The sequence below is a fragment of the Sminthopsis crassicaudata genome, chromosome 5 (assembly GCF_048593235.1).
Source record: "Sminthopsis crassicaudata isolate SCR6 chromosome 5, ASM4859323v1, whole genome shotgun sequence".
In the NCBI taxonomy this organism is placed as follows: Eukaryota; Metazoa; Chordata; class Mammalia; order Dasyuromorphia; family Dasyuridae; genus Sminthopsis; species Sminthopsis crassicaudata.
In genome coordinates, this window is record NC_133621.1 from 203035235 (window position 1) to 203049765 (window position 14531).

At 32.9% G+C, this 14531-nt stretch overlaps 1 protein-coding gene across 1 annotated transcript in view; it reads left to right on the plus strand.

Moving 5' to 3' along the window:
* Positions 1–14531, plus strand: part of LRRK2 (leucine rich repeat kinase 2) — a 173807-nt gene that overhangs the window by 17474 nt on the left and 141802 nt on the right. Inside the window, 5 exon segments of the mRNA XM_074269491.1 lie at positions 694–828; positions 3172–3303; positions 10097–10216; positions 14072–14205; positions 14288–14367. Of these exon segments, the coding sequence (XP_074125592.1) occupies positions 694–828; positions 3172–3303; positions 10097–10216; positions 14072–14205; positions 14288–14367 (601 nt within the window).

Below are 14531 nucleotides of genomic sequence, written 5' to 3' on the forward strand. Positions count from 1 at the left end.
TCCTGGACTGGAAAATTGTTTCAGTTCATATTTTTATGAGGTTTTGCTCCTCTAGAATTTGTTTAGACTCATTATTTAAGGGTATTTTGAGGGGTTTGGGAGGGATCTTGGGCATGTCTCTGCCCTTTACTTCACAATTGATTCTGCCTCAACTTCATTTTTCTCTAAAGTATTTCACTCACTTTCCAATCTACCTTATTTTTTAAGAGTTGGCCAATTACATTAATTTTTTTTATCTATTTTTTTCCAAGTTTTTCAAACTTTTTTTTATTAAAATTTTGAGTTCCGAATTCTCTCTCACTCTCTCCCTCCCCTCCCCGAGATGGTAAGTATTCAAATTTAGGATATATATGAGCAATTATGTAAAACTTTTCCATATTCAAAATTTTCAATCTATCTTCTAACATGCTATCTATAAATTATGGATAAAATTTTATTTAAAGTACCTCTTTGTTTAAACTTTAAATCTTTTATCAACTCCTTATTTAGTATCATGTTTTCATTTTAGGACAATAATAGAAATAAGTTTGATCAAAATATTTTTCCCATTTTTCTTGGCTTAATTTTGTGTAAAGAAAAACTTTTGATTCATGGATTTGTTCAGATATTTTTATTTTTCTAACTATAAAAATGTCATTGAATAATTCATGCTTTTATATAATCCTTAAAGTTTATATTTTCCTTTCAACTTAGTTTCAGAAGAGCAGTTGACTGAATTTATTGAAAACAAAGATTATATGTTTTTGCTGAATGCATTAAAAAGATTTAATCATGAAGAAGAAGTTGTTCTTCATGTTCTTCACAGTTTGCATTCCCTAGCACTCCCATGTAAGTATCTATAAGTAAACATGTCATTATCTACTTAGATCACTGTAAACTAAAATATCTTTTCCAAGAGCCTTTTTGGAGATAAGTTATAAATTAGAAATCAAAATGTGTTGATGTCAGAAAAAAAATCAGCTGTTGTTAATATAAAAAAAAAGGTCATTCTCTGACACTTTAAAATTGACTATCACTCTTCATGAAAGAAGGTTGTGAAGAGTGAATGATTTTGGTTTATGGACTACTTGTCAAAAATCCTGATTCTCAGTGAGTTTATACCTCACCAGTAGTAACCCAGAATTTTAATTTTTTAATTCTTTAGATCCTGTGAAATAAAATGGTGTATATGTGTGTGTGCGTCTGTGTGTGCGCATATGTGCGTGTGCATGTGTATGTATATGTAGTATCCTTGGAAAAATAGCTGTATCAAAAAGGCAGATTGTTTTTTGTTATTTTTTTCCCCACCATGGAAAACCTTGAGATCATTGACAGTATTTTTCAAATTTATAAATGCAATCTCCAAATTCTTATAATACATGAATATTTTGGTTACATGATTTCATCAGTGTGGATGCTCTTTTTATTGAGGAAGAAAACAATCCTTTTAAATTCTGTCAACAAGTACTTATAAACACCTGCTATGTGCTAGGCATATACTAGTAGGCACCTAATATTAAGAATGAAAACATTTCTACTTGTAATGAACTTAATTTCTAATAGCAGAGACAATAGTTATACAACATAGTTATACATATATAGTTAGTAAATATAAGTATATGCACATATAAAAATGGGTAGGTAGACAGAAATAGTAGTTAAGTACAAATTAATGAGTAGTTTGGGAGGGATGCTAGTAGTAGTTTGGGGTTCAGGAAAGGCTTCTTGAAAAAAGATGTGTCTAATCTGCCTTTTAAAGGAATAGAAACTGGTTACCTGAGGTTACATGAAGTAAAGAGGTATTGCACATTCCAAACAGGTGGTATGACCCATGCAAAGGCACTGACTTCAGATATGAATTTTTTTATTTAAAAAGAGAAGACTTGTTTGGCTAGATCACAGCATGTGGAAAGGGGAGTAATGCTAAGTAAAGATGGAAAAAAGTAGGTTGGGGTTAAGTAATGTGGGGCTTTAAAAACTATACATTAGTAGATGTCTTCTTGGACTGCTTTGGTTAAAACATTATTAGCTGGTAGCTAGCATTTTATTGATTAGTCTTTTCAAACACCTAGTCTGTTGCCTAGCCAACAGGGACTGTTGCCAAACCCTGTTACCAAATGTGTTTGTATGCTTCACTACTGGAATCCAGGGGTACCTCCATTCTATGACAGAGTAGAAGATTAGATCTGTACTTTTTAATCTCCATAGGAGATTAAATCTTCAAAGTAGAAGTGGCTAAATAATGATAGGGAATGATCTAATTTCTAATGATTATACATTACTCTGTGTCATCACACTGAATGCACCCTTTTGCTTTCCCTTGGCAATAGTTTTGGTGGACTTCTTATTGGCTGAAGTCTTAGGCATTGTGTCCCACCCACATCTAGCATGACACAAAAATTAAAATGACTTGGTTTGTAATGGAAAGGTCAAAGAAAATAACTCTTAGAAAACAGAATTGTAAACCATTTTATTTTAACCATTTATTTTAACTGTTTTATGTCTGATTTCGTGCAGTTACCTCCTCATTTTCTAAGTCATGTTCTCATTTTTAAAAATAACTGCTGTTAATATTTGTTAAAAATCTCCATGTATTTTTTGGGGGGAAGTATTATTTAGGGTTGTCATTATAGCTTTCTAAATTTTATTTAAAATATTTATCTCTGTAGCTGTTAGCAGCTTATTTATGCCTTAAAAACAGTTGTATATTCTTAATCCCTTTCTAGTCTTCTACTTACAAATCTTGCTTCTTTTCCTTTTTTTTTTTATCCACTAGCAGGTGGAAAAAGTGATGAAATTGGAGTTAAAAGAGCTAGGTCTGATTCTGACTTAACTCATCTTATGTATGATGTTGGGCTAGTCACCTAATCTCTTTGCCTCAATATCCTCCTCTCTAAAATCAAAGATTGGTCCAGGTAGCCTTTTGAACCTATCCCTTAATTTCATCACTCTGATTCATTCATGTTTTTTATAGGAATCTAAGATAGATATTTTCTTTTAAGGTTAAACATAATTCTTCTAATATAAGTTATAATTCATATATAATTAATGTGCTAAAAATGAAGCATTATTAATTGCTTTAGTCAGTAGAATATTGTATCATGGCCATGAGGGTTGAAATTAGGAAACCATGTGTAAGTGTTTACATAAGGGAAAATTTCCCCATATTGATGTGTTGTAATTTTGATTTAGGCAGTAATGTTGAAGTCCTGATGAGTGGAAATGTCCGATGTTACAATATTGTGGTAGAAGCCATGAAAATGTTCTCTAGCAGTGAAAAAATTCAAGAAGTTGGCTGCTGTTTATTACATAGGCTTACATTGGGTGAGTTATTTTTATTTAAATGATTTTTCTGTTTAAATGCATTATAAGTACAGTCATAATTTTTAGTCTTTCTATTATAAAATGAAAGACTCCTAAAGGTCTAGCTAGCCAAATTCAGGACTAAGATATTCCTCCTCAGGTTCTTAATTTTAAAAAAGTGATCCAGTTAATGATTTAATCTGTTAAATGAGGTAATTATAATTATGAATGTTTTTCTGTCTTCTTTCCTGTTTTTTTGTTTTTGTTTTTGTTTTTGTTTTTTTTTACTCTTCAAAGATACCTCATGTTATAAATGTTCTTATTTTTGGGAAACCAAAAGCCTTCTTTGGTTATATTTTACATGTTGGCATTTAAGAAATGGCACTAGAATAATCTCATCACTCGTAGAAGATATGGGTCAAGTAATTTAGCTGCATTTTTGCATAAATAATATTGGAACTTATCCTCTTCCGCACAATCAAGGAGAATGTGATATACTTCTTCTAATGATGTTGCTATTGCTGAAAGGCATTCTGTTAAGACTTCTTCCTTTTGAATACCCCAAATGGTGGCAGATCTTCATATTTTGAAGTCAAATCTGGTATTTTGTAAATAGCCCTAAGCATTCAGTGCTAAGCTTTTCTTCTTTTCGCTTTTTTTATAGGATGAAGTTTTTTTTGTTTTCTGGTTAAAGTAGAAAGAATACTTGGAAGTCAGCCTGAGTTCTACTTCTGCTGCTGGCACCAGCCTTGTGACCAGGGCAGATGTTTAAATTCTCTTTGCAATAAGATGATCGCTAAAATATCTTTCCATTCTAAGATTCTGTGATCTGTTTTGATAAAGAAAACCCAATTACCCCTGACTGTAAAGTAATGAGAAGAGAGCTGTTTTCTGTGGTTCACAAACTTAACTTTGAAAATAAATCCAAATGGAAAGATTCCGGGAAGATGGTGGAGTAGGCTGGTAAATTTCAAGGTCTTCAGATTTTTCCCCATAAATAGAATAGATTTCTACCTCCAGGTGAACATGGACTGGTGAAAAATCAAGAAGACTTGGGGCAAAATAGGGTCCTCCAAGTACAACCTGAGATCTGAAGAAAAAGGGCAGACCAGAATAAACTCATGTGAAATACAAACACCTCTGGGCTAGCTCCATAGAAACTTCAAGTGGGGAGCCTTGGGGCTAGCTGGATGTGGTTGGACCACTCAGCAGGAACCACAGAAACTTCCACCTCCTAGATTGTTTGTGGAGATGGGGCTCTGAGTCCAGGTCCAGCTATGCTGCAGAGACATGGTCCTGGGCAAGAAGGAACAGCATACCCATGAGTGTGGAGGCAGTGGAGCAAGAATACTGTTGGCTGCAGGGATTTGCTGGATGGGGAAGTTCTTGGTTTGGGGTTCTAGATCAGAGGGGAGAGCTCAAGTGAAGCTAGAGGCACTATTCTCCTACCTCACAATTAGAGATCCTTACACATTAATACCTCTATTAAAAAAAAAAAATGAACTGGCAAAGAAGAAAGAAACTTAGCTATGAGAACAGGGAAGACCTGGGTTCATCTTCAGAGGAGAATACCAAAGTAAAAAGAGATTATGCTTAAAAGAATTAGTGAGATGGCTCCCTGCCCAGACAGAATTTATAGAACTCAAAAAATAATTTATAGAAGAACTCAAAAAATAATTTTAACATCAAATGAGAGACATTGAGAAAAAACTTAAAAAAATCATCCAAGAAAAACAAAATTATGAAAAAAAAGTAAACCAATTAGAAGAGGAGATAGAGTCTCAAAGATGAAAATATCTTTTTGGAAATTAGAATTGGTCAAGGGGAAGCTAGTGAAGCTATAAAAGACTAAGAAATGATAAAATAGATTCTAAAGAATGAAAAAAAAATAGAACAGAATGTGAAACATTTTATATTAAAAAAAAAAAAAACTACAGATCTGCAGAACAGATCAAGAAGAGAAAATATAAGAATAATTCGACTGCCTGAAAGTTGTGACCACAAAAAGAACCTTGACACAAGAAGTAATCCAAGAAAATTGTCCTGGAGTGATAGACCATGAGGGGAAAGTAGAAATAGGAAAAAATCCATTGATCACCACCTCAATGGGATCCTTTGTAGAAAACACATAGGCATATTATTGCCAAATTGCTAAATGACTATTATAAAGTAATGAAAATGACTCCTAAACAAACATACTGAAACAAAGATTTTAATCTTTAAACAAACTTTTAACAAAGTTTGTAAACATTATATATGCTTTGTGATAGACACTATGTTAAGATCTGGATTTTTTTTTTTTTTTTTTTTGGATGAAAAAGATAGTCCCTGCTCTTAGGGGAATTTTCAGTTTAATTATGGAAGGCAACATACAAAAGGAAGCTCAAAGGTAGGGAGGAGAAAGGTACTTGGCAATGGTGAAAAGATTGCTGGCCTAGGAGCCCATCTTAAACGGAAATTATGGGAGGAGCTGCCTAACTTCATCCTTTCCGAGAGATAGGAGCCTCAGGAAGAGATGAAGTATACTGATGAAGTATAAATTCCAGGGTTGACATAAGCTTAATCTTAAAGGATGATGGGGTTTCTATGGAATAATGATGAAATCCAGAGGAATACAACTGAATGGGAAATGAAGAGAGAAATATTTTCCTTTGAGGTGACCATTTTTGAAAGGGAATACACAGAATTAAGTTTCAGTATGTTTGTTCAGGAGTAATTTTCATTACTTTATAACACCTTTGCTTTTACTACTGGATTCCAAATATTTGGATGCATTGCTTATAAAAATAGTTATTTTTGCTTTGTACCATTCTATATATCCAGCCCTTCTGAGTTTTGTTGTCTCTTTTCTGAGCTTCAATCTCACATCACCCCCTGTCTTTTGGACATTTTGAACTGAATGTCCCTTAGGCATTTAAAACTCAACCCAAAGAGAACTCATCTCTTCTCCCAAATACATCCTTCTTTTGAATTTGCCTATTACTGTCCAGGGTACTACCATTTTCTATTCACATTGATTACTATCTAGTTGTCATCTTTGTTTCCTTTTTCTCACTCATATTTAATCACATCACATATTGAATCAATTGCCAAATCTTGTCTGTTCTATTCTGCAGCATCTTTCACAGATGACTCCTTTTATCCATCCACAATATATCAAGCCCTCATCTCCTCTTGACTGGACTATTTATTACAATAGTTTTCATTTACTTTTGGTTGTGAAAAATACTTTATATTAGCATTTCTCACCATATGCTACAATAAATTCCATATAGACAGAAAAACTAAATATTAAGAAGGCACAGCATAAAATAATTGAAAATAATTGTTACATCTTTCACAACAGTGATTATGAAAAATGAATTTGAAAAAATAGGAAAGCTTATGAAAAATAACAAAGAATTTTATTTAATCATAAACAAGGTTTTGCATGAACAGATAAAGTACAGCCAGAGTAAGAAAAAAAAGGTATAGATTGAAAGAAAAAAAAATCTTTTTATCAAATCTCTGAGTAAAGTCTATCATCCAAAAATCTTTGTATATTTAAAAAGACACCTTTTTGGGATTTAATTCATAAGGCTTTTTTACATGTTGCTGTTATAAACCAAAAATAAGGTTGCCACAATGCCAGTACCATTACCATTACTGCTAAAGTATAGCTATATTCATAGTGGCTCTTCCAAATTTTTCTTTCCTCCTTAAATGTCCTATAATCATTCTTCTTCTCTACTCTTTTGACTTAGTACTTTGCCATGTATTTAACTAAAAATGTACTTTCTTGCATTTTAATGAAATATAAAAATGAATACCTTTCTGTTCTGGGAAAAAAATGAAATAATCTGTAAACTAATTTCGATTATTCCTTCTAGGTAAAGAAGGATGGAGTCTTAATTTATTTCGATGAGTACTCTGTGTATACTTCTTCACTCTTCCCAAGAAATTGCATGAGAAGCGTCTAGAAAGACACTTTATTTATTGGAAAGACCTTGATCTCCTCTTTCCTCTTTTAATCTTCAACTTTTCCCAAGTGTGCCCAATTCTTAAGATCCTCACTAAATACTGTCATGCTTGCCAGCTATTGTCTGTATTTGTCTACCTCCCCTTTTAGCAAACCCTTCAAAAAAAAGATCCATACTCAAAGACACTTTATTCCTTTTCTTTTTAAATCTACAAGTCTGTTTTCTTACCTCTTCATTCAACTGAAACCACTCCCTCTATGGTTACTAATCTCTTCATTGCAAAAATTTTATGACTGTTTCTTGATCCTTATCCTTATTGACCTGTGTGTAATATTTGAAACTTTTAACCACATTTTCCTTCTACATCTCAGTATGGGATTTTCTGCCTGATTTCTCTTGCTTCTCCTACCTGTCTGACTGCTTGATGTTTGTTCATGTCATGCTTATTAACTATGCTCGATGTCCCCTTCTTATGCCAATGACTCCTAGATCTATTTAGGTTTCAGAAAATAAATAGCCCTTCTCTCTCCTGAGCTCTATTGAATCCTATGTGAGTCCTATATACTGCTAGTTTGACATTTTGATTATATTTCCTTTGGGCATCTCAAACTGGGCATCTTCCAAACAACTTTTTTATCATTTCTCTCAACCTTTACACTCTGTATTTTCCTATTATTGTTGAGAGTGCTACCTTCTTTTAAATCACCCAAATTCATAACCATGTTATGGGTTGATTCCTTTGATTGAGAGCAGTAACCTCTTGAATCCTATTTCCAAATCTTGTAAATTTTTGCATTCATATTCTTCTCTCCACTCACATAATCACCCCTCTAGTTTAGACCATGTTTATCTTTTATTTAGATTAATTGGGCTCCCTGCCTCCAGTCTTTCCTCATGCCATTTCTGTCTTCACAGCTATCAAAGATTATCCTAAAATTATAAATCTCAACATATATCTCTGCTCTACTAGATCAATATCATTAAGTTTTTATTAAACATTTACCTTGAGGGGGGATAATTTTTATCATGTGCCAGGCACTGTACTAAGAACTAGGAATACAAATAGGAATAATGAAAGCTAATCCTTGCTCTTAAGGAGTTTGTGTTCTCATGGAAGAAGACAATATGTAAAAAGAACCTGGAGAGGGTGGGGATTCCAAGAAAGGATGAAAGTAGAGAAAATCCTGGGGAGGATTTTTTGAATGAATGAAGCCCAGATCTCATCCGTGAAATGAAGGTTTGGGAATGAGGGCTTCTCTATGTGAGAGATAGTCCAGGGGTTGAGCAGGTTTCCCAGATGAAGAGGTTTCTATGGCATAACACAGTAAATCTTGTGGAGATGAACCAGGAGCATATCCTGGCAAGGAATGGAAACTACTACGACTGCTCTTGACCCCAGAATAAAGTCATTAAAAAGCTCTTCCTAAAGATTTACATGAATTGATGCTGAGAGAAACACAGAACCAGGAATACATTGTACATAGTAACAAGATTGTATAATGATTAACAATGAAAGACTTGGTTATTTTCAAAGTTTAGTGATCCAGTGCAATCCCAATAGACTTTGGACAGAAAATGCCATCTGTATCCAGAAAAAAATCTAAGAGATTGAATATAACTCAACATATGCTCTGTTCACTTCTTTTTTTTTCTTTTTTTTTGTTTGTTTGTTTTTATTTCTCCTATTGTTTTCCCTTTTGTTCTGATTCCCCCCTCCCCCCACTTTCAGTGGTGCTGGTTTTTCTGATTGCAAATCTTTAAGTGAAGGCTGGATTAACTTTTCTTGGGAATACTATAAAGGAATTCTTATTTAATATCTTATTTTTCCCTAATTACACATAAAAACAAATTTCCAAATTTCATTTTAAAAATAGAGTTCTAAATTTTCTCTTTACTTTCCCACTCCCCTAATTGTATTGCTGAGAATAGCTAAGTCATTCACAATTGATTATCTTAGAATATGACTAATACTGTGTACAATGTTCTCCTGGTTCTGGTGATTTCACTGTGCATCAGTTCAGGTAAATCCAGGTTTTTCTGAGAGCATCTAGGTCAGCATTTCTTAAATCACAATAGTATTCTATTATAATCACGTACCTTAATTTGTTCAGCCATTGCCCAGCTGATAGATATCAATTTCCATTTTTTTTATCACTAGAAAAGAGCTACTATAAATATTTGGACATAGTTCCAAATTGCTAGACATAATGGTTGGATCAGTTCACAACCCTACAACAGTGCATTGGTGTCTTCATGTTCCTTCATCTCCTCTATTGTCATTCTCCTTTTCTATCTTATTAATTAGTCTAATAGGTATAGCAATACTATTTCACTATTGCTTTAATTTGCATTTCTCTAATCTGATAATGGTGATTTAGAACATTTTTATATGACTATAGATAGTTTTGACGTGAGAACTGATTTCATATTTTTTGATCATTTGTCAATTGAGAAATGGCTCTTAATTTATAGATGGAATTTTTGAACTAGAATTTGAAGAAAGGACACTGAAATTCCTTCCAATTATGAAATTTTTAGATTCTGTTAAAATGTTTGTTTTTTTTTTTTTTGCCCCATCAAGTGCTATGTAAATGTGAGCTATTATTAAAAGAGGATTTTATATCAGTCCTCTATACAATGAGATGCTATACTTTTTTTGTGATGTCTTAAAAGAGCAGTGTAAGAAAAACTACTATTGCTTACTCAGTTTCATTGCATTGATAAGATAATTAAATGTACAACAATTTACGAAGAAAATTTGTATAAGCATGCTAAATTATTTTTAAAGAAAAATATTACTTGGTTGTAAATGGAAAATCCTATTAATGTAGATTTAACTTATAATTTGTTTTTAGATAATTTCTTTAATATCCTGGTCTTAAATGAAGTTCATGAGATAATTGTGAAAGCTGTCAAAAAATATTCAGAAAATGCAACCTTGCAGATCGCAGCACTGAGCTGTTTGGCTCTCCTGAGTAAGTAAATTTTGCTTTGCTTTGCTTAAAAAAAAAAAAAAAAGTAATTTCCAAAGTAAATATTTTATTTGATTTTTTTCATAGTATCATAATGTTTCATGCACAAAAGAAGGTAGATATACTTTTCTATCCAAAGAGCAATCCATTAATTCATTCCATGGGATGAGATGCCATGACTAACCCACTGATATCACTCATTTGCATTTCTAAGTTCTGTGCTTGATGTGGTCTCAACAGTTTAATTATTCAAACTCTCATCATTTGGTTTTGAATATCAGTTGCTTTTTTTGCATTGATGTTGTCATTGTTTGCTAACTGTCCTTTAGTTTCTTATTTTTTATAGATTTCGTTTTAATCCATGATTGGGTTGCAATTTCTCTAGGATACTTTATTATTTTTATCTGGAGATGCTGGAGGAGGATGAACTAGATGTAGAACTGCTTTTCCTTTGTTTCCTTTTTTGTTCTCAGTTTGCTTATTAGCTCAGTTTGAGATTTACTTATTTCAGATTCAAGTATTTTGTTTTGTTTTGAGAGGGAGTTTGCAAAAGAAAAATGAGACTAGAAAAAAAGATAAAATGTGTGGTTACCACTCAAAGTTAAGTATCTAAGACCAGAGGCACTAGCATTACAAGTAATAAAATAATCCCTACTCATGGAGAGTTTATATATTAATGGCCATTTACTTTATTTCTGTGTTTCACTTTTATAATGTTGACAACTATTAAAGGCTAAGTGGTATCTTTGTCATAAATCTTTTATGAATGAGTCTTACTGTTAAAAGGAATCCTTAAAAGTTATATCTTTTTCCCCCTTATTATAATTTGTTTAATATTTTGATTTATTATTCATTTTAAAATTTATTTTCTTTTAAAAGTATACATTCCAAATTTTCTCCCTATTTGTCACCTCTCATTCAAGAAAAGGCAAGCAATATAATATCAATTATATAGTGAAATCATGCAAAACTTATTTCCTTATTAGCCATTTTTCCAAAAAAAGGAAGAAAAATAAAGTGAGAAAATTTTACTTTTGTTTGCAATTAAATGTTCATCAGTTCTTTCCCTGGTGGTGACTACTATTTCTTCATCATGAATCCTTTGGAAGTCTTTCACAGTTGATCATCATTATGTTATTATTATTACTGGGCATAATAGTCTCCTATTTTTTCTCATTTCAATTGCATTACTTTATATAGGACTTGCTATATTTTTTTGAAACAACCCCTTTCCCTTTGTCATATGCCTCAACTTGTTCAACCATTCCCCAGTTGATGAGCATTCCCTCAATTTCCAATTCTTTGCCCCCACAAAAAGCCGCTATAACTATTTACAGACTTCATAGCAGTGTAGTGCTTTGGTATAATTCTAAATTGTTCTCAAGAATGGTTGGGGGGAGCAGTTAGGTTGCGCAGTGGATAGAGCACCAGCCTTGAATTCAGGAGGACCCCAGTTCAAATCTGGTCTCATGCACTTAACACTTCCTTGCTCAAGTCACTTTACCTCAGCTGGGGGGGGGGGGGGGGAAGAATGGTTGGACCAGTTCACTACTCCACCGACACTTCATTTATGTATGTATTTTCCCCTCATTCTCTTCAGCATTTGCCCTTTCTGTAGGTATGATGTGGTACCTCAAAGCAAGTTTAATTTGCCTTTCTCTAAGTAGTAATGATTTAGAGCATTTTTTTCATCTGAATCTTCTGAAAACTTCCAGTTTCTCTCCTTTGACTGTAGGCCAAAAATGTCCAATCTGCAAGTAAACCTCATCAAGGCAGAACTCTGAGCCACTAACCCTCAGGCTCTTTCTACCCTGGAACTGTGACCTAGAACTGCTGGTGGGCAATAAACTTGCCAATTAGTGCCATCTGTACCCAGTGCCAGCAAAGGGGCCCCTCTAATCTCTTTTGGATTAGTTCAACTCCTTGCCATCTCTGGCCTGAGAACTCCTGAAGCTACTGCTGCAACTGTGGCTGCTGTTGCCACTGCATTGTGTGGGGAATCTGTTCAGACTTCCACCCAGATGCCACAGATTTGTCCTGCTGACCTTTTAAGAGTTCTTAGGCTGGGAAATGTCTTACCCCAAGGCTTTTGTTTGCTCTGCCATCCAAAATTTGATTTCAAACTTATTTTACAGTTGCTTTAAGCATATATTGAATTACTTGACATCTAGGGGAGGAGGAGGGGTGAAGAGTAGGAAAATTTGGAATATAAGGATTTGCAAGGGAAAATGTTGAAAAATTATCCATGCACATGTTTTGAAAATAAAAAGCTTTAATAAAAAATAAAGTTGCTTTAAGAAAAAATTTGAGAAAGTACAGCTGAGTCTAATCTGTCTCCTTGGCTTCCTCTCTATTCCATCTTAATATATAGTCTTAAAAAATAAAATCTCTCATGCTTAGAAAATAAACCATAACGTGGCTCTCTTCAACAGTGAGATGATTCAAACCAGTTACAATTGTTCAGTGAAGAGCGCCATCTACACCAGACAGAGGACTCTGGGAACTGAGGGTGGACCATACCATAGCATTTTCACTCTGTCTTTCTGTTGTTGTTTGCTTGCATTTTTTCTTTCTCAGTTTTTTTTCCTTCTTGATCTGATTTTTCTTGTGCAGCAAGATAACTGTATAAATATGTGTGCATATATTGGATTTAACATATATTTTAATATATTTAACATGTATTGGACTACCTGCCATCTAGGGGAGGAGGTTGGGGGGAAGGAGGGGAAAATTTGGAACAGAAGGTTTTGCAAGGGTCAGTGTTGAAAAATTACCCATGCATATGTTTTGTAGTTAAAAATCTTTAATTAAAAAAAAAAATTTACCTGAACTTAAAAAAAAGCAAAAGAAAATAAACCACAGTCATGAACACTTTAGGAATTTTATTAAAACTAGTTGATTTTGTTGTGAAATTTTTGAAAAGTAAATCATTGATTAGAATTCTCCAAGGAGTAGAAGTTGGAATAATATATAAAAATTAGCTTGAAAATTCTACAAAATAGCTTTCGAAAGAATCTTATTAATAACTTACTAGTTATTCACTAATATTCCAGAAGATAAGATCTAGCCAGAAGTAGTAGTTTTTTCAGCCTTCATTTATTTATAATTTTCTTTAAATCCAAAAAATTCCCTAGAGAACTATGTTGAATAGTTATAGCTAATTTCTAATATTCGCATCATGTTTATTGTTTGCTAGGCACTGTGCTAAATGCTTTATAATTATTATTTCATTTGATCCTCACAATAACATTGGGAGTAGCAACTATTATTATGCCCATTTTATAGATAAGGAAATTGAGGCAAAGAGGCTAAGTGAGGGTTACACAGCTAGTAAGTGTATAAGGGCAAACTTGAAATCAAAAATTCCTAACTCCAGGCCTAGTTCTCTACCCACTACGCTATCTGGTTGCTTCAGAATAGTGGTTTATCCAGTTGTGGAGCCAAATTCATAATTATTGCTTCCTCCACAATTCAACATACTCAGAATTTGCTTTTGAAGAAGATATCAAAGTTTTATTCAGTGGGTTGATTATATTAAATTTTTTTTGGGGGGTGATAGTTTCAAGTACTGTCTCCTTAAAAATAATCTTAGCACTGGTTCAACTTAAAGTGGGGGAAAGGAAAAAATTAATTTAATGATATATGTGGTTGACCTAAGAATTGTGACATAATTGGATTTATTTTATAAGTGAAGTGCCATCTATAGTAAGATTATTCAATGAATGTTATATGTTTTGTTTTTACTCTTTATTAATGTAACATATTAGTAGAGGTAAAACTTACTATTCATTTTGAAATATGAAATAACATGGTAGTCACTCCAAATTAGAACTAATTTATGACATTTTTATTTTCAAGCTGAAACTATTATATTAAACCAAGATTTAGAAGAAAAGAAAAAGAATCAGGATGACGATGAGGACAATAAATTATACTGGTTAGAAGCCAGTTACACAGCATTGAAATTACATAGAAAGAACGTCCATGTGCAGGTTTGATTATTCCCAAGTCACCTTTAACATTGATTGAGAATTGTTTATATAGTTTTACAAATTGTTTTTCTTTTCAATCCAGGAGGCTGCATGCTGGGCTTTGAACAATCTATTTATGTATCAAAGAAATTTACACGAAAATATCGGTGATGAAGATGACCAGTCAGTAGTAATTATTTTATATATACATATATATGTAAATGTTAATAAAATTAGAAAATTTTATTTACTAAAATTGCTGTTTTTACTATAGAAGTTCTTTATGTGTATCTGAGAGTTTTTCCAGAGATAACATAATAAATTATATAGTAAATAACAGATAATAG